The following is a 24,018-nucleotide window of genomic DNA, read 5'->3' as shown; positions in this document are numbered from 1 at the left end:
ATCAGTAACGCCCAAGTCTTATGGGCTGTCAAAAATGGGGTGTCTACACTCGGGAAATTTCAAACCTAAGAAATTTAAAAATACAGAGAAAATTTGAAAACACAAAGAAATTTCAAAACACCGAGAAACTTTAGACAAATTTCTATATGTTTTGAAATGTCTTTGGATCAAAATTCTCTGCTTCGAAATTTTTCTGTAAAAATTTGAGAGATCTCAATCACTATGAAAATATTTCATGTATTTTATGTTATGAAATCTTAATATGAGGGACCTTAAAAAAATAGATAAACTACCAATAGGTCCTAATAGTAGAACTTAATTTCCATCAAGTCTTATTGAAAATACGTTATAGCACAATCATCGCTAAAAATTGACAATTAGTGACTTTTTGTCATAATTTTTATAAATTGTCGCTAAAATTTACAATTAATGACATTTTTTTGTGATGAATTTTTTAAACTGTCCCTGAAAGTTAAAAATTAGTGACATTTTTTTGTGACGATTTTTTAAATTGTCGCTAAAACTTATAATTAGTGACATTTTCTGTGACGATTTTTAAACTGTCGTAAAAAATTAACAATTAGTAACTTTTTTAATAATGTATGATGAAAAATGTCATTAATTATCAAAGGACTTATTAGACAATAAATCCATTTAATAAGACCTACACATAAGTCCCCCCAAAAAATTTCCCTTTCAGCTAAGAAAAAATTCAAAACTCTATTCTACTTGCTATAGTTATTACGAGTTCTTTAGATAATTTAAATTGTTCATTTTTATTTATAAAAAAAAATTTAATTTAATCTAATAATAAAAGTCACATGAGTTCATATATATTTTTCAAAAAAAAAAGAAAAAGATTATATGCATGATTTTTGAAGAAAAATATGATAAAAGGTGTCTACTATCATCGAATTAATATAACTTTTTATTAATGATATATATATATATATATTTTAAAAAATTATGAAAATAAAATTCATAAATGGAAAGTATTTTTTCCTGATATCTTGTAAAGTAGAAATTCTCCAGATCCTATATAATCTTTTATAGAATGTTACCATCTCATCAATTTACTAGTCATTCAGATCAAAACGTTCCTTACAATATTTTCATTTGCCAAATTTATCTTAATCATGGATTTGAATATATAGTTGGAAAAGGAAAGGGAAATGTTACAAAAATTTAATTTATATTTCTTTATATTTTTCTCATATTTTTTCAAATTACTATTTAAATATCTACCAAAAAATATATGATGCAAACACAGTGTAGAGGTTAACCGAGTGATATAGACCTTGAGTTGGTTTACGTAGTGGGGTGGGGGTGCATAAAGCTCTATTATAGATTGATAAAAAGCAATGTTTTACTCACAATTTAAAAGTGTGAACAAAGTCATTTTTCCTTAGGTTTCCTGCTAATCTCTTGGGGTTTAAATCTTAATTGGATTCATTGTGTTTGATTTCAATTTTTTGGATTTAATTTTTTAGAAATAAAGTTTTTTATTTTTCGTGTCTTTTTGTTTTTAGTGAATACTTTAAAAATTTTAAGTATTTTTTGTTTTACTTTTTACTTAGATGTATCTAAGAAGTAAAATATTTGTGAAAAATCAATAAATACGCAAGAATACAAAAATATACTGAGTTTTTTTTTTTTGGTATTTTTAGTATTCAGTGAATTTCTTAAAGTTCTTTTCTTTTTTTTTTTACCAATGTTATGCTTTTAAAGTATATTTATGTTAGGTGTATCTAAAAAATTGCTAAAAATATTTTAAAAGTTCAGTGAAAAAAAATTACGAAAAACAAAAAAATTTAATTTTCTAAAAAATAAATCCTGAAAAACCAAGCTGAACAAGTTGATTACACTGCTGGAAATCGGGCTTTTAGTGGCGTTTTAAAAACGCCGCGATATCTATCAAAAACACCGTTAATTCATTTTGTGGCGTTTAGTACCAAACGTCGAAGCTGCGGCCGTCGCTGTATCTTTGCGACGTTTTAAAAACGTCGTGATATTAGTATAGGAGGCGTTTTAAAAAACGTCGCAAAATGTCCCACTATACACACACTGACGTCATCAACGATATTTAGCGGCGTTTTTGAAACGCCGTTGTATCTATGTAAAAAATATGACCGTTACTATTGAGGGTTTAGGAGGCGTTTGTAGAAACGCCGTCATATCTTTTTTTTTTTTTTTGGTGAGATTGTGCTAATTTTATTTGATTAAATTAAAAAGAATACCTGTAAGAAAATATTGAATTTGGTTTCTCATTCAATTAATAAAAAAATACCTGTAATAAAACTAACATACAAAATATTAACTCCCATTCAAATACCTGTAATAAAACTAACAGATAAAATAATAACTCCCATTCAAATAACAAATAAAGCATTAATTCAGTTTCTCATTCAATTAATATCCAATCACCATTACCCACAAAATAACATATCCAAAAATCATGTTTTAACATTGTCCATGTAGCTTTTGCCAGAAGGAAACATACTGGGAGTGATTCCTGCTCTATGAAACATACTGGGTTGTCTCCTGTCCTTGAGAAAGAAAGGGGAGGCTCTTTCCCTATTGCCTGTTTGATAAAAGTGTCAAGTGAATCATTCCCCTCTGATTTCATAGCATCTGGGGCGCCACTGGGCCTTAGTTTCACAACTGGCATCTATACTAGCCTCTGGGTTGGAAAATGGCATTGCAAGAAAAAGAAAAAACAATACAAAGAATTTTAAAAAAAAAAATAAGAATACAAACTAGAAACATGACTAACAGCTGGTAAGACCTCAACAAGTTGAAGCATTGGGGTACAAATAGTAACTCCATAGAGATTACTCCCGAAATAACTCCACATGCTCATTTCAATTTTCCAGAGGGGGAAAAAAACTATCAAGACATCCATTGTTCCATATCATGTTATTAATAGCATAAAAGAGATTCAGTTAACTTATGTCACAAGAATCTCAACCTCATGGAGGCTGGAAACGGAAAAGTCAACCTTCAAATTTGGCCCCATAAACATTAAAAGACAATGGGTGATGGAGAATAATTAACCCATTACGAAGTAAGATACAGTTACTCACTGGATAAGCCAGTGGGGCATTAATTAATATGAAGTAATGAAAAGCGCATAACAGAACAATAGCACAACGGATAAAACATCATGCAATGCATGATTTATTGATTGTATGGAAAACTAAAACAACTACCAATCACAACTTGTTCCACGTCAAGCGCCTATCAATATGCTGTCGGAATTTAATATGTAGCGACAACCACATTTATTATAATGCACTGTTTATCCAAAAGTAAAATTCAACGTAAGTTATTCAACGGAAAAAAAGAATTTTAAAGTTTTCCAAAGGAAATCTTTGTTAGTGCCAAGAAACTTGTAGCTGGAGATTCTGTTCTTTTTATCTGGTATTTTGTTCTGTATTCATCATTTTCAATTTGTTGTCTGTGAATTGCTGATTGGCCATTTGTTTACATTATCTAAATTCTTTATTAACAGGAATGAAAAAAATCAGCTCCTATTGGGAATTCGCCACGCTATTCGACCACAAACTGTGATGCCATCATCTGTTTTATCTAGTGATAGCATGCACATTGGACTACTTGCAGCTGCAGCTCATGCTGCTGCTACTAATAGCTGTTTTACTAATGCTGCTGCCTTACAAATCAAATGAACATAAACCACGAACTAGTGATATTAGTACATTTACCTTGTTAGTTCTTCTTCTTCTTCTTATTCTTCTTCTCTTTCTTTGAAAGGTGAACCTATATTTAATAAGAGCAAGTATTGTAATTAATAAGATATGTTATTTGTCAAAAAAGCTTTGATTAAATGATTGCTCACCTCTTGGGATGAAAATGCATGAGATTGTTGTTGATGTGACATTGGTCGAACAGTGGGATGACTACTAAGTGAATCCACAACCTATCATTCAATAAGAGACTTAAGTTGTATATTAACTCTAGGCAATTTAAAGTAATAACTAGTAAGAATAATTAAAATACCTGCTGCCTATGTAATGGGTTTGATGGTGCAACAACTGGATCAACGGGCACGCCTGCAGCTTGCAATTGAGATTCCAAAAACTGAATTCGTGACTGAAAATCTGTGCGTATAGCCTGAATTTGTTTCTCCATTACTTCATTCATCTTCGACTCAAACTGCATTTGATACCGATGAAGTTGCTCTTGAACTTGTTCCTGAACTTGAGTTTGGAAGAGACGAATCTGCTCTTGTGACCGCCTATATCCACCTCCAAAAACATCAGTGGGTGACGGTCCCAATCCAAACGTCCGAACACGGCCAGGTCGCTCTAGGCCCATAACTTGTGTGAAGATTTGCTCCTGTAATGCTACAGGGTCAGTAGAAGATCCCTCCATGTGCTCTGCTAACTCATTCATTTGAGTCTGCAAGTTTGAATTCAATAATTAGCCTCCAATATAAATATAAATCATATTAAAAGTCCAAAGATAAAGTAGTATCACATACCATAACCTCATTAACTGAATCACTATTTGACGTCGCATCTTTCATGTATGTGGCCATCCACACTTGTGACCGACTAGCAGGAACCCTATTGTTCTTTTTTGTCTCCTATAAATGAAAGACAACCAAAATCTTAAGATAAATAAGAAAATTAAATAATTAAGCAATTAAATATGTGAACAAGTTAAGTAAATAAAATAAACAAATAAGCAAAGTTGAGTGGTACGAACCATATTTATTTTAAGTGAGATTTGAGTTCTATATGAAAAGTTGTCAGTGGTACGAACCATATTTATTTTAAGTGTAATGAGGCTAAATAAATAAATAAATAAAGGTCTTGCAATTTAATTTCTTATAATAAAGATTATTGTTCTTATAATATATATATATATATATATATATATATATATATATATATATATTAAAAAAAATTATTGGGGGACACCAGTATGTTACAATTTGGTAGTTTGGTGTGACAAATCACGGACTTGTTGAGATAGCAACAATTAATTAGAACTAGATGCTAATATAATAAAAATTAAAATATAAAAACACCAGTATTTACCAAATTATAACCCTAATTTCTGCTGTTTATGGTTCTGTTGTTATTATATATATGTATATTTATCTATTGAAAAGGCCATTTCTCTTTGACATTTTCCTATGATACCTGGTGTGGGTAGCTAGTTCTGTATATTCTCCTTGGATTTTTTGGGGGACTATTTTAGTATGATTTCTTGTTTGAGTATTAACTAGAACTATTGCACAATGACTATGGAGAGAACTCTGAAACCATAGTTCCTATTATTTATATTTTATTAGACCAAGACAAGCTTTGGACATTTGGAGGACATGGGTTCATCTATGTCTATATATATATATATATATATATATATATATTTTGTTAGTGTACGGGAAAGAAATAATTCTTCTCGTATAATCCTGTTGACTAAGTCTGTGCTCCTCCGTACGACGTCGCTTTGTCACCTGAAAACACAAACGTGAGCTAGCCGGCGGGTGTCTGCCGGAAACCCCTCCGATGCCTAAGTCAGCAAACTTGACAAATAGACAAAGCTCTATGTATTCAGAAAGGAAAGTTGTGTGTTACCTCTCCCAAGGTGATGTTTGTGAGCTTTTATAGGTTTTTTGTGTGGCACAATCCTAGTAGGACTTTTACTCCTCCATGTAGAGTCCTTCTAGGATTCATACTCCTGTAGGATAATGCTTATCCTTTAACACCCCCCCCCCACTGCTTAAACCAAGTGGGATGGTTTTTACCATGGCCGAACTACCATACGACCGAGATAAAACTGGCTATGCCGTGCCACAGAGTAGGCCGAACTATCCTTAGTTTGGTTCTTCCTTTTACTCTTTCCTATCTCGGTTCTCTTCTGTTCAACCCATGGTGTGTTTAGACCGAGCTACCGAGTAGCAAGGTTTTGACCGTTCTAACTACAAAATATCATGACTGGACTACGACCGAGATCGGCCTAACTCCAAATTGCTTCCGGACCGGAGTAACTTTACAATTCTTGGGCCGGAGTAACTTTACAATTCTTGGGCCGGAGTAACTTTATCTCTTTTGGGCCGGAGTAACTTTTCAACTCTTGGGCCATAAAGTCCATCTCATAGCTCGGCCCAATTTTTACCAAAAATTACCCTCTCAATTGCCCCTTAATTCCATCTGCACAGCATGATTGGGATTACCTGTCTATCAGCCGAGCTGAAGTTTTTAAGCCTTTCCAGCCGAGCTAAAAAACCGTTTAGCCTCTCCAGCCGAGCTAAAAAAAACTCCTTAGCCTTCCAGCCGAGCTTATTTCACTCCGGGCTCTACTCGTTCGGTCAAAATGTCTCTTCAATCACAATGACTGTAACGCTTTACTTTCCAACGACACGTGGCAGGCTTCTGATAGGCTGTGGGCAGCTGTCACGCCGCCCTCGTACTACGAAAAATTTGAACAGTTCCCGCTTTTTCTCTCTCGTCCTTTTCACAAAACAACCCCTCTATCCTAGAATCATTCACCCACACTTTTCACCTTCTTCTCACTTCGTGCCCCTGCTTCTCCAACCTGAGTTCGTGTTCCTCATTGGTGCTGTTGCTCCCATCACCAGCTTCATCTTCTTCTGGTAAGTTCCACAAAATCTGTTTTGTTTTTCTTATTTCTGCTTTCTATGTTTTTGCGAAACATGCTTGTACATTTTTGTTTTTGCTTCTGTACTTTCATGGAAAAATCAGTAGAACCTATGAGTATATGTTATATATCCTATAGAAAACTCGCTTTTGATCCAGAATCATGTCCCAACCGAACTAGGAAACTGTTTGTGCTATATAGGTAGATCAATTTCAGACAACAACCGAACTAGATACACTTTAGCCGAGATACGCTTACCGAACAAAGTTCTGTACTCAGTAAACTAGGAACCTTGGTATTCAACCGAGCTAGGCCTTTGGGGCTAAGCTAGCTTTCTTAGTTTCTAAACCAAACTCAGAAAGCTGCCCCTAGAGGTTCAACCGAAGTAACAAAACTCATAGTTCAACCGATTTAGGCCTTTGGGGCTAAACCAGCTTTCTTAGTTTTTTAGACCGAACTCAGAAAGCTGCCCTAGACGATGAACCGGTCTAACAAAATTGTTTCCAAAGCCAGTATGCCGAGATGCTTGCCAAGATCTGGCTAATAAGAACCCTGCTCAAACCGAGCTACCAAGCATTTTGCTGAACCGAGATAGAACCTGTCCACAAAGCCGAAGTAGGGCTCTTTTACCTTGCTTTTAATTTGTAGCACGGTCCAATGATCTGTGCTTAACCCCTTTGTTTTCTACTTTGCAGACTTAGGTTGCCCAGGCACTCCTTCGTGCGCTCAACCGAGCTACTGAGCACAATTTTTGCACCGATATAACTTATTCATAATTTATACAATAGATGGGGAAGTATAGGTACCTAGTAAATACTCCGGGCGGCCTAGCCGAATTCAGAAAAGACTACAATATACCCGATGACGTCCACTTGATCTTAGCCGAAAAAGATGTCATTCCATGGGGTAATAAAGGCTTTGTCCCCTTCACCCTTTTGTCAATTATTGAAACCGAACTACGATTTCCAGTCCAACCTTTAATCTGTGAGTTTCTTTGGCAAACTAGATTATGCCCTACCCAACTATCTACCAATTCATACCGCATCATCATGGGAATAGCCGAACTGAACCGCCAAGCCGGACTAAACCTTGGCCTAGCCGAAATCTTCCACCAATACTCCATTGGTTCAAAAGAAGATGGGTGGGTCTATTATCTAAGAATACGTCACCGCCGAGAGAAGATAATAAAATATACTCCGGACAAAGACTTAAATGACGATGATTTTTTCTGGGTATCTGGGAACTTTGAGGATCATCAAGCCCAGATTCCTGGCCGACCTATAAATTGGAAAAAAGGAGAGCCCGGTAAATTCACTTCGGTTTTCTTGCTCGCTTTTTTTATATTTCAATTTTTTAATGTATCAACCGGGCTAACAGTTGTCTTCTTTCGCAGATTCTGCCCACCTCCATTCCTTATAGAGCTACCCAAACCTTGCGACTTTGCGGGCCGCACTACGGTATCCAGAACGTAGTTGGGCTAAGCTATTAAAGTTCGAGCCGACCGACCGATATAGCGGTCGTCGTAAAGCAAGAGTAGCTGACTTTCTTCTTGAGGAGGCCCCAGAACCGGACCCAACCTTACCCGAGATCAGACTAATCCCACTCACTACTGAAGAGGAGATGGCCAAAAAGAACAGAGTAAGGGCTCTCTTGACCGAAACCAACAGGGCCGAAGTACCACCAGCAAGTCAAAGCCAAGAAACAGTGGTGGCCCTTCCTATTCAACAACCGTCCTCATCCCGCCGAACCAAGCGCGCCCGGACCGCCGAAACCGAACAAAGTTTGGTTGATGAAGAAGAAACTGCTCTTTCACCAAGCCTGCCACCGAGCCCCCAACCGGAGCCTTCTGACCGAACTACCACTAGCTGGGTACCAAAACTTTCCTTCAACAACCGAGATATCCAAGACTCTGACTCGGTTGTTGCTGAGAAAGATCACCAGTTGGCCTTCAACCTGGCCAAGAGTGTGTGCCTCCCCAAAGATATGGAGCACCACCAAAAGCAATTGAACACCGAACTAAAGGCCATCCGGTCTTCCACAAAATCCATGATCTTGGTAAGTAGCTCTGTCGGTTTCTGTCTAATTTTTCCAACTTTTACTTCGGCTAAAGGGAAGTCTTTGTTTTGTCAGGACATTCAGAAGAACAATATCGCACATAAAAAAGTGTTGGAGCTCAGGAAAGTGACGAGGCAGGCCATGGCTGAAGCTGAAGCGAAGGCGACCAAGCTAGAGGAGGCCAGAAAGCAAATGGCCGAGCTACGAGCTGAGAACGACCGACTGGCCGGATTGGTTAGTTCGGCCGAGGCAGAAAAGCAAAAGGCCGCCATTGTGCTAAAAGACAAGTATCTATGCGAGCTTTTGAAGCTTGAAAAGAAGAAAGATACCGAGATAACCCAGCTGAAGGAGAGCGCAAAAGGAGCCGAAAACAAAGGTTTCAAGAAGGCTGAGGATGCTTACACCCGGCAGTGTGAAGCCGCCAAGGAACTATTCTTCAAGTGCGGCTGGAGGGCAGCTGTTGAGAAGCTCGGTCACGATCCACAGACCGAGGTCTTCAACCCTCCAGCCTACTTCATACCGAACTCCCTAGTGGAGTATGCTAATGCCATACCGCAGCAATTTCTTGAAGGCTCAGACTCTGATGAAGACTTTGCCTCTGAGGACACTCCGGTTGTCAATGCGGACCCGTCAGTTCAGCCGGAGCCCACGGTGGAAGACCTAACTATTGAACAACCAGGTGAAACCGTGGTTCCGATCGAAACCACCCTTGTGACCGAAAACGAGCTCCCACCTGAAACCGGTCTTCATGTTAATGCTGATGCTGCCTTTGATGCCGAAATTGAGGATCTTTTCTCTTGATTTTGTACATTTTTATTTTATTTTTATTTTTTTTGCTACCTTTTTTACTTTTGTAACCGGGCTACGGTCCCTCCGTTGTACTTGCTTCTGGATGAATGAAAATTTTCATTAACTCTTACTTCGGTTGATGTGTACGTTTTGGTACTTGTTATGATTTTTTCACGATCTTTGTGCTTTCAACTGTTATCTCGATTTTTGCTTGCTTAAGCTAAATATGCTTACCAGTCAACCACTCCTTAGCCGACATAATTACTTCGGCTGAGGAGTACACAGGATTTGTTTAATCTAGCCCACCATTCTTCAGCCATGCCCTAACTTCGGCTGAAGAGTACAAAGAGTTGGTTTAATCCATCCAACCACTCTTCAGCCATGCCCTTACTTCGGCTGGAGAGTACAAAGAGTTGGTTTATTCTAACCACTCTTCAGCCATACCCATACTTCGGCTGAAGAGTGCTAAGAGTTGGTTTAATCCAGCCAACCACTCTTCAGCCATACCCATACTTCGGCTAAAGAGTATTAAGAGTTGGTTTATTCCAGCCAACCACTCTTCAGCCATACCCATACTTCGGCTGAAGAGTGCTAAGAGTTGGTTTAATCCAGCCAACCACTCTTCAGCCATACCCATACTTCGGCTGAAGAGCACTAAGAGTTGGTTTATTCCAGCCAACCTCTTAAAATAAAGTGTTTGGTTATTCCGACCAAACGTCCTGCAGCCTGGATCCTTATCCTGGGCTTACGAGGGGGTTTATTCCAGCCAACCTCTAAGTTAGTTTTTTCCAGCTAACTTAGAATAAAATGTTTGGTTATTCTGACCAAACGTCCTGCAGCCTGGATCCTTATCCTGGGCTTAGGAAGGGTGTTGGTTTATTCTAGCCAACCTCTAAGTTAGTTTTTTTCAGCTATCTTAGAATAATGTTTGGTTATTCCGACCAAACGTCCTGCAGCCTGGATCCTTATCCTGGGCTTAGGAAGGGTGTTGGTTTATTCCAGCCAACCTCTAAGTTAGTTTTTCCAGCCAACTTAGAAAAAATGCTTGCAATATTCGTCACTTTACTAAAGCTAAGCTTTTACAAAGAACAACTCATGCTGAAAAGAATCGATTTTTATTGAAGAAAAAGAAATTACACATGTTTGAAAGGAAAAAAGCTAAAAATAAAATAACTTGAGATTGGCCGTGTTCTATGGCCTAGGGATTGCTTTGTCGTCCTTGTCTTCTAAGTGGTATGCCCCTTTGCCTGCTAATCCAACCACTTTGTAAGGACCTTCCCAGTTTGGCCCTAACTTGCCATCTCCTGGTATCAAGGTGTTTCCCATCACTTTGCGCAGTACCCAATCTCCGATCTTGAATTGTCTTGGATGCACCGTTTTGTTGTATTTTTTGATTAACTCTCGTTGGTATGAGGCAATGTGAACCAGTGCTCTTTCCCTTCTTTCTTCCGCAAGGTCAAGTTCTAGTGCTATGGCTTCTCCATTCAAGTCTGGATCAAAATTTTCGCTTCGAATTGTGGGGAGTCCAATTTCCAGTGGGATTACTGCTTCCATTCCGTAGGCTAAGGAGAATGGTGTCTCTCCTGTCGATCGCCGAGGTGTGGTGCGGTAAGCCCATAAAACATGAGGAAGTTCGTCCGCCCACTTGCCTTTTGCCTTCTCTAACCTTTTCTTCAATTCATCCAAGACGACTTTGTTTGATGCTTCTGCTTGGCCATTTGCTTGAGGATATGCCGGTGTAGAATTGTAGAACTCTATCTTGTACTCTTCACAAAAGCCTCTGAAGATTCTGCAGTCGAACTGAGTGCCATTGTCTGAGATTAGGGCTTTTGGTATGCCAAACCGAGTGATGATATTCTGCCAAACAAACTTCTTCACATCTTTTTCTTTGATTGATGCCAATGCTTCTGCTTCCACCCACTTTGTGAAGTAGTCCGTTGCTGCGAGAAAGAACTTCCTGTTGCCGAGTGCTGTTGGAAGTGGTCCTACTATGTCCAAGCCCCACATTGCGAAAGGCCATGGGCTAGTTAATGGTAGGAGTTCTCTTGCTGGTTGACGTATTTGGTGTGCAAATTTTTGGCATTTCTCACACTTCTTCACATATTTTTCTGAGTCTGCCTACATGTATGGCCACCAGTATCCTTGTGAAATGGCCCCGTAAGCTAGTGATCTTCCTCCTTGATGGCTTCCGCACACCCCTTCGTGTATCTCGTACAAGAATGCTTCGACTTTGTTGGGATGTACACACTTTAGGTAGGGTCCTGAGAATGACTTCTTGTATAATGCTAAGGATGGGGAGAGCTAAAATCGCTGCGATTTCGCTCTTATTCTGTTGGCTTCTTTTTTCTCTTCTGGTAGGATGCTGTCTTTTAAGAACAGGATGATGGGATCCATCCAAGAGGGGCCTAGTTCTGTGCAACATACCTCTTCTGCTTCGGGGTCTTCTATGCTTGGTCTAGGTAGGTAGTCGATCAGTAGTGGATGAGGTATGGAGGAATCTGCCATTGAGGCGAAGCCTGCTAGTTCGTCTGCTCTGCTGTTTTCCTCCCTGCCAATTTGTTCTATCCTTACTACCTCAAATTTCTTGATCTCTATTCTGACCAACTCTTGGTACTTGGCCATCCTATCATCATTTGCTTCATAGTCGCCAGAAATTTGATTTGCCACAAGCTGTGAGTCGCTGTAGACCATTAGTTCGGTGGCCTTCATGTAGTATGCTGATTTGAGTCCTGCAAGAAGCACTTCGTACTCCGCTTCATTGTTTGATGCTAGGAAGCCAAGGTTGATTGCTTGTTCTACAACCAGGCCGTCTGGCGAGATGAGGACTATACCGAGTCCTGCACCATGCCGGTTGGATGCTCCATCCACAAAGAACTTCCACATCTCACCAATGAACAACTTCCAGCAAGTGGAGGGGTCAGATGATGTCGTGGGGTTAAGAATGTTGCTGGTGCTTTCTTCAAGGTCCATGCTTGCTGTCTGCCCCTTACTATCTGATTGTACCAAGTCTTTTTTTGTTGGAGAGCCTTGGTTTGGTGTAGCTTCTGTCTTGTTGTCTTTAGTCTGGTTTGCCTTGGAGTCTGACTGAGTACCTTCTACTAGGGGTTGTGCTATTCCGGCGCCAACTTCCATCCCTAATTCGGTGGTGTCAGTTAGGTCGATTGGGCAGATATGATGACTTCCAGGAGTAAATTCTGCGATGAAGTCTGCCAAAGATTGGGCTTTTATTGTGGTCCTGGGTTGGAACTTGATGTCGAATTGTCCAAACTCTACTGCCCACTTCAAAATTCGCCCAGAAAAGTTCGCCCTCTCAAACAAAGCTTTTAGTGGGAAAGCTATGAGGACGACTACGGTGTGGGCGTGAAAGTAGTGTGCCAATTTTCTGGAGGCCATCATCAAGGCTAATGCCAGTTTTTCCAGTGGCAAATACCTTGTTTCGGCTCCCAGCAATATCTTGCTGACATAATAGATGAGCAAGTGTTGGATTCCCTCTGCTCGAACCAACACTGCGCTAACTGCATGTTGAGAGACTGCCAAGTACAAGAAGAGTTCCTCACCAGGTACTGGGGTAACAAGCAGTGGTGGAGAAGACATATATTCCTTTAAGCTTTCCAGAGCTTGGTCGCATTCTTCATCCCACTCAAACTTGGCCTTTAGAGCTTGAAAGAATGGTCGTAGTCTATCTGACGACCTGCTTATGAACCGGTTGAGTGCAGCTGCCATGCCGGTGAGATGCTGCACTTCTTTCACAGAGTTTGGTCTCTCCAAATCTTGGATTGCTTTGATCTGGGAGGGGTCTGCTTCTATACCTCGGTTGGTCACCAGGAAGCCCAAGAATTTGCCAGATCCTACTCCAAGTGCACACTTGGATGCGTTGAGCCGCAACTTGTGTTTCTTCAAGATTTCAAACATCTCTCCTAACTCTTTGAGATGGTCATTCTCATCTTTGCTTTTGACTACCATGTCATCGATGTAAGCCTCCATTGTTCTGCCTAACAATGGTTCAAACATCTTGGTGACCATCCGTTGGAATGTTGCCCCTGCGTTCTTTAGGCCAAAGGGCATGACCTTGTAACAGTACAGTCCTCTTGGAGTTGTAAAGGATGTGACCTCCTGATCTGGCTCATGCATGGCGATTTGGTGGTAGCCTCTGTATGCATCCAGAAAGCTAAGTCGGTTGAGCCCCGCCGTTAGGTCCACCAGTTGATTTATCCGTGGTAGAGGAAAGCTGTCTTTTGGGCACGCTTTGTTGGCTGTTTTGTAGTCGACGCAGACACGCCATTTGCCATTCTTCTTTGGCACTACGACCGTGTTGGAGATCCATTTCGGGTAGTGCACCTCTCTAATTGCTCCTGCCTCCAGCAGGTTACCTACTTCTTCCGCCACTATTTCGGCATGGTGGAGTGCCGATCTGCGTGTTCATTGGATGATTGGTCTGGCGGATGGGTGGACATTAAGTTGGTGACTGATGAAGTTTGGATCAATGCCTGGCATGTCGTAGGGTGTCCAGGCGAACACTTCGATATTAGAGGTCAAGAATTCCAAGACCTCTAATCTCTTAGTGCTGGACAACGACGAACCGAGCAAGAAGAACTTATCCGGGTTCTTTTCATCTATTTTTACCTCCACCAAGTCCTCCACTGCTTTCTGATCAGCCTCTTTACCGACATCTGCGAATAGTTCATTGCTTTCAGGTTCTTCCACCGAATGAACGTATCCTTTGGCAGCGCGGCTACCAGTCACCGTGGCGAAACATTGCTTTGACATGATCTGATCTCCATAGACTTCTTCAATTATACCGGTGTCGTTGGGGAACCGCATTACTTGGTGGTAGGATGACGCCACCGAACGCATGGCATGCAGCCATGTTCTGCCCAAGATGATGTTGTAAGTGGAGGGGACCTTCAATACCCAGAACTCCACTTGTTTCGTCACGCTTCCTACTCTAACTGGAAGAATTATTTTGCCGACGGGCCATTCTGGCATAAAGTTGAATCCAATTAGGGGTGATACAACAGGTGCCAAGTCTTTGTCTTGTAGCGTCAGTTGTTTAAATGTTTCGTAGTACATGATTTCACATGAACTACCCTGGTCAATCAGAATCCGCTTGACTCGGAGAGTGATGACTAGGGCATCATTGTGAGGGCAATATATCCGTTCTAAGTCTTTGTCTGAGAAAGACATGACGTTTGTTGCCTCTGTCTTCCCCTTCTTGGTGGCAGGTTGGGCACTTAGCACCTCTCTTAAATGTTCAGCTTTTTTGATTGATCCTCTGAGCTCGCATACACGCTCAAGTTCAATGACTCCATGTATCACATTGATAACGCCTTAAGGAGGGGCGTCAATTGGCATTCCGTTAGGGAGGTTATTATGGTCTTGGGGGGCTGGCTGCGTCCCTCCTTCAATGTATTTGTCCAAGTGACCTGCCGCCACCAACTCCTCCAGGTGTTGTCTCAATGGTGTGCAATTCTCCGTGCGGTGTCCCTTTTCTTTGTGGAAGGTGCACCGCGATCTTTTGTCATAGTCCTTCTGGGCTTCTCCTAGCTTGGCTGGCCACTTGACGAAAGGCTCATCTCTTATTTCGCTCAGAATCCGATATATCAGTTTCTTGAACACCGTAGTTATGGCAGTGCGGATTCTCAACCATCTTTTATCCGGGTCTTCTCCGTTATCTCGTCTGCCACGTCCGTTTCTGTTCTGACGATCTACTGCATTGACCTTCGCTGAGGTTTTCTTTTCCGGTACTGTGGTCGCACTAGATTTTGCTTTGGCACGTGCACCATCCTCTTCTACCCTGATGTGCTGATGCACTCTTTCCATCAGGGCTGCCATAGTGAGGGGTGGCGTCATGGTGATCGAGTCCCTTAGTCTGTTCCCAACTGGAAGGCCTCTTTTATACTGTGCAATGGCGAGATTGGTGGGGCAGTCCCCAATCTGATTGAATGTCTCCCAGTAGCGACTGTTGTAGGATCTTAGGGTCGCTTTATCGCCCATGTCGATGGAGAGTAGCTGGTCGATCTCCACCGGGGTTTTAGTGTTTGTTCGGAACCTTGTTACGAAGGCTTCTGCCAATTGTGCCCAAGAGGCTATGCTGCCTTCTGGTAGTTTCTCGAACCAAGTCAAGCCTAGGTCGCCAAGACTTGATGGGAAGAGTATGCACATTAAGGCCTCGTTTCGCCTGTATACAGCCATGACTTGGCGAAAGTGGCGAAAGTGTGAGTAGGGATCCGTCTTCCCTTTATATGTAGTGAATTTTGGCTGAAGAAAGCCCGTTGGTAGAGGCGCGTTTTTAATCGCCGGAACAAACGGTGAAGTCTGCAGCCTTGCTAATGCCTTGTCCATTGGTTCGTAGGCAGGGCGCGGTATTGGCATTCCAACCTCGACGCTTCCATGCGTCCGAGGAGCCAACCGCTGTAAGGCAGAAACTCTGTGCGGATCCCGCGCCCTGGCATCCTCCTTGCATCGTGCTTTTTCTTCGAGCACGGTTCGTAAGTCGGATGATCTGGGTAATTCCGTCTGTCTAGATCTGGTTTGGTGCGAATGCGAGGGCCAATACGTGCTTCCTTCAGTGTATGATCTTTCAGATCTCGTCCTCTCAGACCTGGAGTGACGAGTTTTGGAAGACCAGGATTGAGTATCGCCTGTCCTGAGGCTTCTGCTCTCTCCTTGCGAGGGTGTGGTATTCCTACTACAATTTTCTGAGTGGCGAGGGGGCGTCTTGTTTTTGCGCCCCTCTCCTGTCGCCACTTCTTTTTTCTTCATCTGGCGTTTCAAGGCCTCCATGTCCGCCGCCATCTTTCTTATCAATTCATCTTGCTCTTTCACGCAATCTTCCAGAGCTTGAGGGTCAATCCTCCGCCTTTGCCTATCAGGACTTTGCGAGTGAGAGCGACGAGGGCTGTTAGTTCGCCTCCCCCTAGTATCCCTCATGGAGTTATGTCGCTGGGACTCCAAGTCCGCCATGGGAGGGACAGAAGGTAATCCTTTACGCCTTGCACCCCCATCTGGAGTTAGCCCGTCGTCGGCGGACTGCGGCAATTCTTCAATGTGTGCCATTGTTTGAAAAGAGGAGGAGCTTAATCAAGAGGTTTTGTTCTGTCTGTTATTTCCCACAGACGGCGCCAATTGTACGGAAAAGAAATAATTCTTCTCGTATAATCCTGTTGACTAAGTCTGTGCTCCTCCGTACGACGTCGCTTTGTCACCTGAAAACACAAACGTGAGCTAGCCGGCGGGTGTGTGCCGGAAACCCCTCCGATGCCTAAGTCAGCAAACTTGACAAATAGACAAAGCTCTATGTATTCAGAAAACAAAGTTGTGTGTTACCTCTCCCAAGGTGATGTTTGTGAGCTTTTATAGGTTTTTTGTGTGGCACAATCCTAGTAGGACTTCTACTCCTCCATGTAGAGTCCTTCTAGGATTCATACTCCTGTAGGATAATGCTTATCCTTTAACACCCCCCCCCCCACTGCTTAAACCAAGTGGGATGGTTTTTACCATGGCTGAACTACCATACGACCGAGATAAAACTGGCTATGCCGTGCCACAGAGTAGGCCGAACTATCCTTAGTTTGGTTCTTCCTTTTACTCTTTCCTATCTCGGTTCTCTTCTGTTCAACCCATGGTGTGTTTAGACCGAGCTACCGAGTAGCAAGGTTTTGACCGTTCTAACTACAAAATATCATGACCGGACTACGACCGAGACCGGCCTAACTCCAAATTGCTTCCGGACCGGAGTAACTTTACAATTCTTGGGCCGGAGTAACTTTACAATTCTTGGGCCGGAGTAACTTTATCTCTCTTGGGTCGGAGTAACTTTTCAACTCTTGGGCCATAAAGTCCATCTCATAGCTTGGCCTAATTTTTACCAAAAATTACCCTCTCAGTTAGCTTGCTAGGGAAAATCAGAATTCCCACCCCAGAACTAGAAATAACAAAAGATAATAAATAGAAAGGTCAACACTTGAATATTGTGTTTATTATTTTATCAAAGAAAGCAATTTTTTCTTAAAAGAACTTAGTAAAATGAACATTTCTTATTCTATGGATCATAAGAGTGAAAATAATTTCAAATCATATTGACTAGTCTGAAATAGTATGTAATGGAAATAATTTATTTTATATCATAAATGAAAATATCTGGAAAGGATGAAAAGATGCCCCTATTGTTGTGAGTAGTAATTGAACAGGTTGGTTTAGCAACATCCTTGCGGATGAATTTCATGATGCAGGTGCTTGGAAAATGAAGCAATAGGGATGATGATGACAAGTCAACTGAAATTTATTTAAGATGTTATAAAAAATTAACAAACTTTGAGACAGTGTAAGCAAACTTTGAGAGAATAATTATACCTCCAGTCGAACTACTGAGAATGGCTTTCGGCCTGTTCTATGATGCAATGTCTTCTTCTTCCGGATTTTTCTATTCTTCTTGCTTGATTTCTGTCAAATATGAAATTTATTTAAGATGTTATAAAAAATTATCATATATAAACATTTTTTCACATAAATAAAATTTTACCGATGCACTCTAAGTGCCCCAATAGTCGACCAAAGCCCGCCACTGATCCTCATGTACTCTATCTGGTCGATGAGCCAACCTTTCTGCATCATTCTTGAAGGGTTTGTATCCTATTGTTTTCACTCGACTTTTCCAATCTCTCCATTTCTTTCCAAATGAAGCCATTATTGTTCTCTTCATGGATTCATCTGCATCCGTATGAGCCTGCGTTACAATTATAGACACTTGTAATATGCAATGTCAACTACACTTGTAATATGCATTTCATATGGAATACAATTGTAACTTATTTCATATTAAATATCCATATATACCTTTATCTCCCTCCATATGTTATCTTTGTTTTGTTTTGGAACATAATGCCAAGTCATAAAAGTGAGTGGTGCAAGACTCCCATCTCGTGCCAAAACGCCCAAATGTGAAGCAAGGGATGTGTGTCCTTCAACTACTTGATTCAACTCATTTGGAACAACTTTTAAAATGCCATCTTCACTAGTACCCCATTGACCATGCACATATGTGGGACCCCTTGTCTGCTTTTGTTTGGCTTGACTTGAGCTAGGACCTACAAAACAATAGTAGTAAGCTTCAAATTTCAGTTGAATATCTGAATTATGCTTTTAATTTCAATAAATTTCAACATATCATACCATGGGGTGTTAAAATTCTGCTATCCTTGCTTCTATACCACACATTATGCTTTTAATTATCCAAACTCAATTTTTTTAAAAATAACCATGCATTATGTATGATAGATAGGACTACAAATCTAACTCAAAAACACCATAAGAAAATATCAAGCAAAGTTGATACATACCAGCTGAAACAGAGCCATGTGATGTACTACCGCTACGTGATGTGGTAGGAAGACTGCCAGGTGGATGCCATGATGCCAGTGGATCGGGTATGACTTTCATCTTGAGTGTGGTCTGAGTCTCATCTGAACTAGAACTACTAGAGCTTGATTGCTCACTTTCACTAGAAGAATGGTCGAAGCTAGAACTCATAGATAATATCTATAAAAAAACTACAAACATAAGAGTGAGGACATGATAATCTATAAATATCTACTGCATTCAAAACAAAATAAGAGTACATGAAAGGTAAAAATGGCCATTTAAAGAAAGGTACAAAGGTACAAAAGCAAAGATTTTATTAATATGAATATCCATACAGAAAACACACATGTAAAAGTGAATATGCGGCCAATTACAATATCAGATCAGTTCTTCGTCATCTTCAAATTGTGTCTCTGTCGATGCTTCAAGAGGTCCAATAGTTTCATCAACAGTTGTTCCATCAATACCTTTCCCAACCCAATCCATGTCCTCCTCACAAGTGAAGGAAGCTACATCTAACTCTTGATCACCAAATCTTTCCACTTCGTTGTGATGTAGTCCTTCATCAATAGTTGGTTGTTCTCCACACACCTCATACAAGTCTCTAGGTTTCATCTTGAGTACAACATTCCAATCTTCATCAACAGAATCATTAACATAAAAGACTCGTTGTGCTTGAGATGCTAGGATGAATGGCTCATCACTGTCATGTTTCTTCGCATATAACAAGTGATTGAAATTAACAAGTGTAAAACCAAAATCATCCTGCTTGAGTCCCTTATTGTTATCAATCCAGTTGCACATGAATAACATGTATCTATGGTTGTGTGAGTAATACAATTCAATAATATCTGTCACATATCCATAGTACGCTACATCACCTTCCACTGGATTAATGTCTTTCGCACTTGCATAGCTAGAAGTCTTTGCCTTCACCATAACCCCACTATTCTGAGTTTTTCTTCTCAACTCACAACTCTTAGTATGATACCTAGTACCATTAATTATATACCCATTAAATCTGGTGGCCTTTTGGCTGGGTCCCAAAGCCAAAATTTTAATCTCTTCTGACAACGCTACATTTTCAGTAGCTAATAGCTCAGCAACCTATTTTTCAAAAAAAGTTATCAATATTAAACATCAATTAACAACTTCAAAAATATAGAAGCACATGGATTGCAAAAATATAGAAGACTTGTGCTTAACATGCACTTACATGAGAATTGAACCATTTGGGAAACTCGTCATTGTGACGACGATCCATATCATAATCTCTAAGACGACGATGTGACCGCTTAATAAATTCACGATGTTCCCTACACAATTAAACTACTTGTAAAATGAACGATAATTATAGTTGGTATAAATACATTCACAATGAGACGAAGGTTGCATCTATCTTACTCTCGATATGGGACAACCGCAGCAATGTTAAATAACATATACCGATGAGCCTGTACCCATGTTGTGTTATCAAGAACAAACCCTTTTCCTTTTCCTAAAGCCCGCCCCATTAATATCTCAGGATTGTCACTAACATCGCAATTCCTTAACGGTCGATGCAATTTCGACTCAACATCATGCAAGTACCTTGAGCAAAATGTCATACATTCTTCGACCAAGTATCCCTGTGCAATTGAACCTTCAGGATGACTTCGATTACGCATGTATGATTTAAGTGTCATAAGGTACCTATAAACAAAAAGATGCATACATGACTTCAACCAGCGACGATGCCCCATGAAACATAATTTCCTTCCGTTCTTCAAATATCGAGAATGAGTATGTGTGTTACAACAAGGACAAGCTAAAGTGCCTTTCGTGCTCCACCTAGACAAAATTGCATAGGCAGGAAAATCATTTTTAGTCCACAATAACACAGCATGCATTCGGAACATCTGATTAGTTTCCGCATCATACGTGTCAACACCGTTTTCCCACAGTTCTTTCAATTCATCTACTACAAGGCGTAAGTAGACGTCAATATTATTTCCAGGTGAAGAAGGACCATCGATGAGCAATGTCATCATCATATGAGGCTTCTTCATGCACAACCATGGTGGCAAATTGTATGGCATTATAATAACTGGCCAACTGCTATGAGAGACATTCATTGCCTTGAATGGATTGAATCCATCCGCTGCTAAACCCAGTCTGACATTGCGAGGCTTACTCGCAAACTTGGGATACAAATTATCAACATTTTTCCAAACTGGAGAGTCAGCAGGATGTCTCATTTTGCCGTCATCAATTCGGCCCTTTGCATGCCATCTCATTAAAGAAGATGTTTTGGATGACATATACAATCTTTGAAGCCTTGGAATCAATGGAAAGTATCTTCTTAACATCATTCTCCTCCCCCTCAAGTTGTTTGTATCTAGGCATATGACACACTATGCAATCATCCATACCAGCTGTTTCCTTCCAATATAGTGAACAATCCCTTGGGCATGCATGTACCTTATGATAATCGAGGCCCAAGTCCCTAAGAAGTTTCCTAGTTGCATAAAATGACTTTGGCAAAGTTTCACCCCTTGGGAACGAATCCTTCAAAAGCTCAAGCAACATCGTGAAAGACTTGTCACTCCATCCACTAAGGCACTTGATGTGCAATAACCGAACAATAAATGAGAGCGTTGAAAACTTCTGACACTCAGGATACAACTCTCTTTCGGCCTCTTTCAATAAATTGAAGAATTTTTCGATTTTCTCATCTGGACCTTGTTTAATACCAGAACTTGCTGCCTCGTGAATAAAGCTTGGTGGAGGAAGTCCAAATCCTTCGTATAGCATTTCATAAGTTTCATCACCATCGTTCGAATCAGTTTGCCCGACATTCACATTGTGTGGCACAGGCGATGACAAATTCTCCCCATGAAAAATCCAACTGGTGTAACTTGGAAGAAATCCGTTGATCATTAAATGTTCCCCTAACAGGCCTTTCTCCACCAATTTGACATTATGACACCGTTTACATGGGCATGTGACTTTATTCAACAACGGCTTATTTTCACATGCAAATTTAATAAATTCCTTAACCCCTTGTATGTATTCCGGGTGCAACCTATGCTAATTTATCCAACTTTTATCCATCTGACTCTGTCTTACACTACAAATGTCACTACCAAATCAACAAAGTTTAAAATTACGATTCCATTTTAATTAATCTCAACCTCAATTAAGTACCTTATAATGCATGCGACATGACATCATTCACCTCTAATTGGTCTCTAATATGTTGGTTCATCCTACTTTCCCATTCAGGAATGCACGGTCTATATTGTAAAAAGCAGTTCATACCGCTTTGTTCATCTCTAACAAAATTTCGGCAGCATCTCCCCATGGTTCTCCAAATACACGACATAGACTAGGTGTACTGCTACACCTTGTCTAGTATGCACTCGGAGAACACAAGGAGTTGCTACACGAAATCTCTACGAGATGGACTATAAGCAGTAGAACTACTAATTACAATACAGACTTGTGCTCCTGAACTGTCCAAACTGGACAATCCAAGAAGAGCTTCATCAAAGATGACTAGGTATCTCTAATGAAGATTCTTGGACGGGTCTAAGGCTATTTATGCATGCATGCACCATTAATGATTGCATCCCGGTAGTGCAATCTAAATTAGTACTATCAAGCATACTAGAAGCATATCTAGTATGAAGCGTATTAATGAAGAAACCAAAAGTTTCTATAATGCTCTTGATAGATTATTATAGATTCAAGAAATACATTGCTCTCTCAAATCCATCAATAATAGAATAATTTTGGCAGGAACTCATGGATATGGGAAGTTCAAACCCACTACCCAAACCAATAACTGTACCAAAGCTCGAATACTTCTGATGATGATTCAAAAAACACCAAAGAGCAGCCACCAAATGAGGAATCACATTCACAATCACAATCACAACCACAACCACAATCATATGATAGAACAAAATTATTTTTATCAACTAAAAGCACAACATAAGATGTGATAAGAAATTGCTTTGCTTCTATATTAATGCTCATACAAGGACACATAAACTACCAAAGTCAGACTCTTGGAACTCAAGAGAAAGTAAAAAATCTATAAACTTAGTCATAGTTTTGATGAACATCCAATGAGAAAGACAATCATAGTTTCTTGAAAAATTCAAAACCCAACATAAACATAAACGAGCTACTAAAAAATAAAGCACAAAAAATAAATGAATTTTTTTCTGAGGGTAATTGAGACCAACTAAATTAACAATTCACAGACAAAATCACCCTATTATCATATTCAAGGGGGCAATCCATGGTTAATATCACAATAATTGATCATTACGGAAAAAAGAATCATCAAGCACTATATATATACACATATATTTCACAAAAACAAAGATTATAGGAGAGTAAGATAAAGGAAATTGAGATCAAATAAATTAGTAACAATTAACAAAATCAAATACCCTATGAAGAGACTGGCACACCTTTGCTGGCAAAACATTGACAAAGAGAGGATTAAAAAGAAAAGAGGACCAGAATGAAAGTGTTTTTTTATTGAACAAAATAAACCTATAATTTCTAACATCATAATGAAAAGTCTAATTTTAGTTCAAAAATCATAATGAAGAGTGAGGAAGGGCATTGTTACCTCACTTACTTATGACTTCAAACAAACAGGGCATCAATGAAAATGATAATGGGTACTCATTAAAGAATGAGCAACTGTTGTATTCAATGAGCACAAAGAGTCAGTTTGTTTTCTACTCCTAATCCTAGGAAGAGCCCAGAAGTCATGCCTCCATACTGAACTAATAAATGAACAGTGCCTAATTTAATATTAATGAGTTTTAGAATTGGAGAGAATAATTATTAATAGACAGGACGCCAAATTTGGCCTAGATCAACTAGCCCAGAAACCCACCTAAACTGATGGAGCAAAAGAACAAACACTCAAAGTTTAATCATAATGTTGATAGCAAAACAACATTCCCACTGGTACACTCATGTGAGAAGATTGTCTAGCTCTCTAATTTCCAGCAAGCTCAAAAGAATATATTGGTCCGAGCTCTTAATGGTGTGAATCAGCTCAAACAAAATGGTATGCATGTTTCATCCACTTGTCACTCATCTCATGATATCACTTGTAGGAAGAAAAAATAAAATAAAATGGCCTTGCTAATAAATGTATTGACTACTCTCTTAGTA

The 24,018-nt window shown here is 39.9% G+C and overlaps 3 protein-coding genes across 3 annotated transcripts; all 3 read right to left on the bottom strand.

Annotated features, from left to right (window-relative positions):
- Positions 1-3,432: 3,432 nt before the first annotated feature.
- On the bottom strand, positions 3,433-8,040 carry LOC145824317 (uncharacterized). The gene is made up of 5 exons (XM_082923956.1): positions 8,035-8,040; positions 4,502-4,606; positions 4,018-4,419; positions 3,857-3,937; positions 3,433-3,777 (listed from the first exon to the last, which is right to left on the bottom strand). The coding sequence occupies exons 1-5, from the start codon at positions 8,038-8,040 to the stop codon at positions 3,727-3,729; spliced, it is 645 nt and encodes a 214-aa protein (XP_082780082.1). The 3' UTR covers positions 3,433-3,726.
- A 9,964-nt stretch (positions 8,041-18,004) lies between these two features.
- LOC145824316 (uncharacterized) lies at positions 18,005-19,017 on the bottom strand. Its single transcript, XM_082923955.1, has 3 exons — positions 18,813-19,017; positions 18,310-18,560; positions 18,005-18,199 (listed from the first exon to the last, which is right to left on the bottom strand). The coding sequence occupies exons 1-3, from the start codon at positions 19,000-19,002 to the stop codon at positions 18,005-18,007; spliced, it is 636 nt and encodes a 211-aa protein (XP_082780081.1). The 5' UTR covers positions 19,003-19,017.
- Positions 19,018-19,212: 195 nt separating this feature from the next.
- On the bottom strand, positions 19,213-21,071 carry LOC145824315 (uncharacterized). Its single transcript, XM_082923954.1, has 3 exons — positions 20,239-21,071; positions 20,051-20,150; positions 19,213-19,941 (listed from the first exon to the last, which is right to left on the bottom strand). Exons 1-3 carry the CDS (start codon positions 21,069-21,071, stop codon positions 19,213-19,215), a joined length of 1,662 nt encoding a protein of 553 aa, XP_082780080.1.
- Between the last annotated feature and the right edge of the window lie 2,947 nt (positions 21,072-24,018).

The sequence above is a fragment of the Camellia sinensis genome, chromosome 4 (genome assembly GCF_055761805.1).
Source record: "Camellia sinensis isolate YWXY chromosome 4, ASM5576180v1, whole genome shotgun sequence".
NCBI lineage: Eukaryota > Viridiplantae > Streptophyta > Magnoliopsida > Ericales > Theaceae > Camellia > Camellia sinensis.
This window is presented reverse-complemented; position numbering and strand designations above follow the sequence as displayed.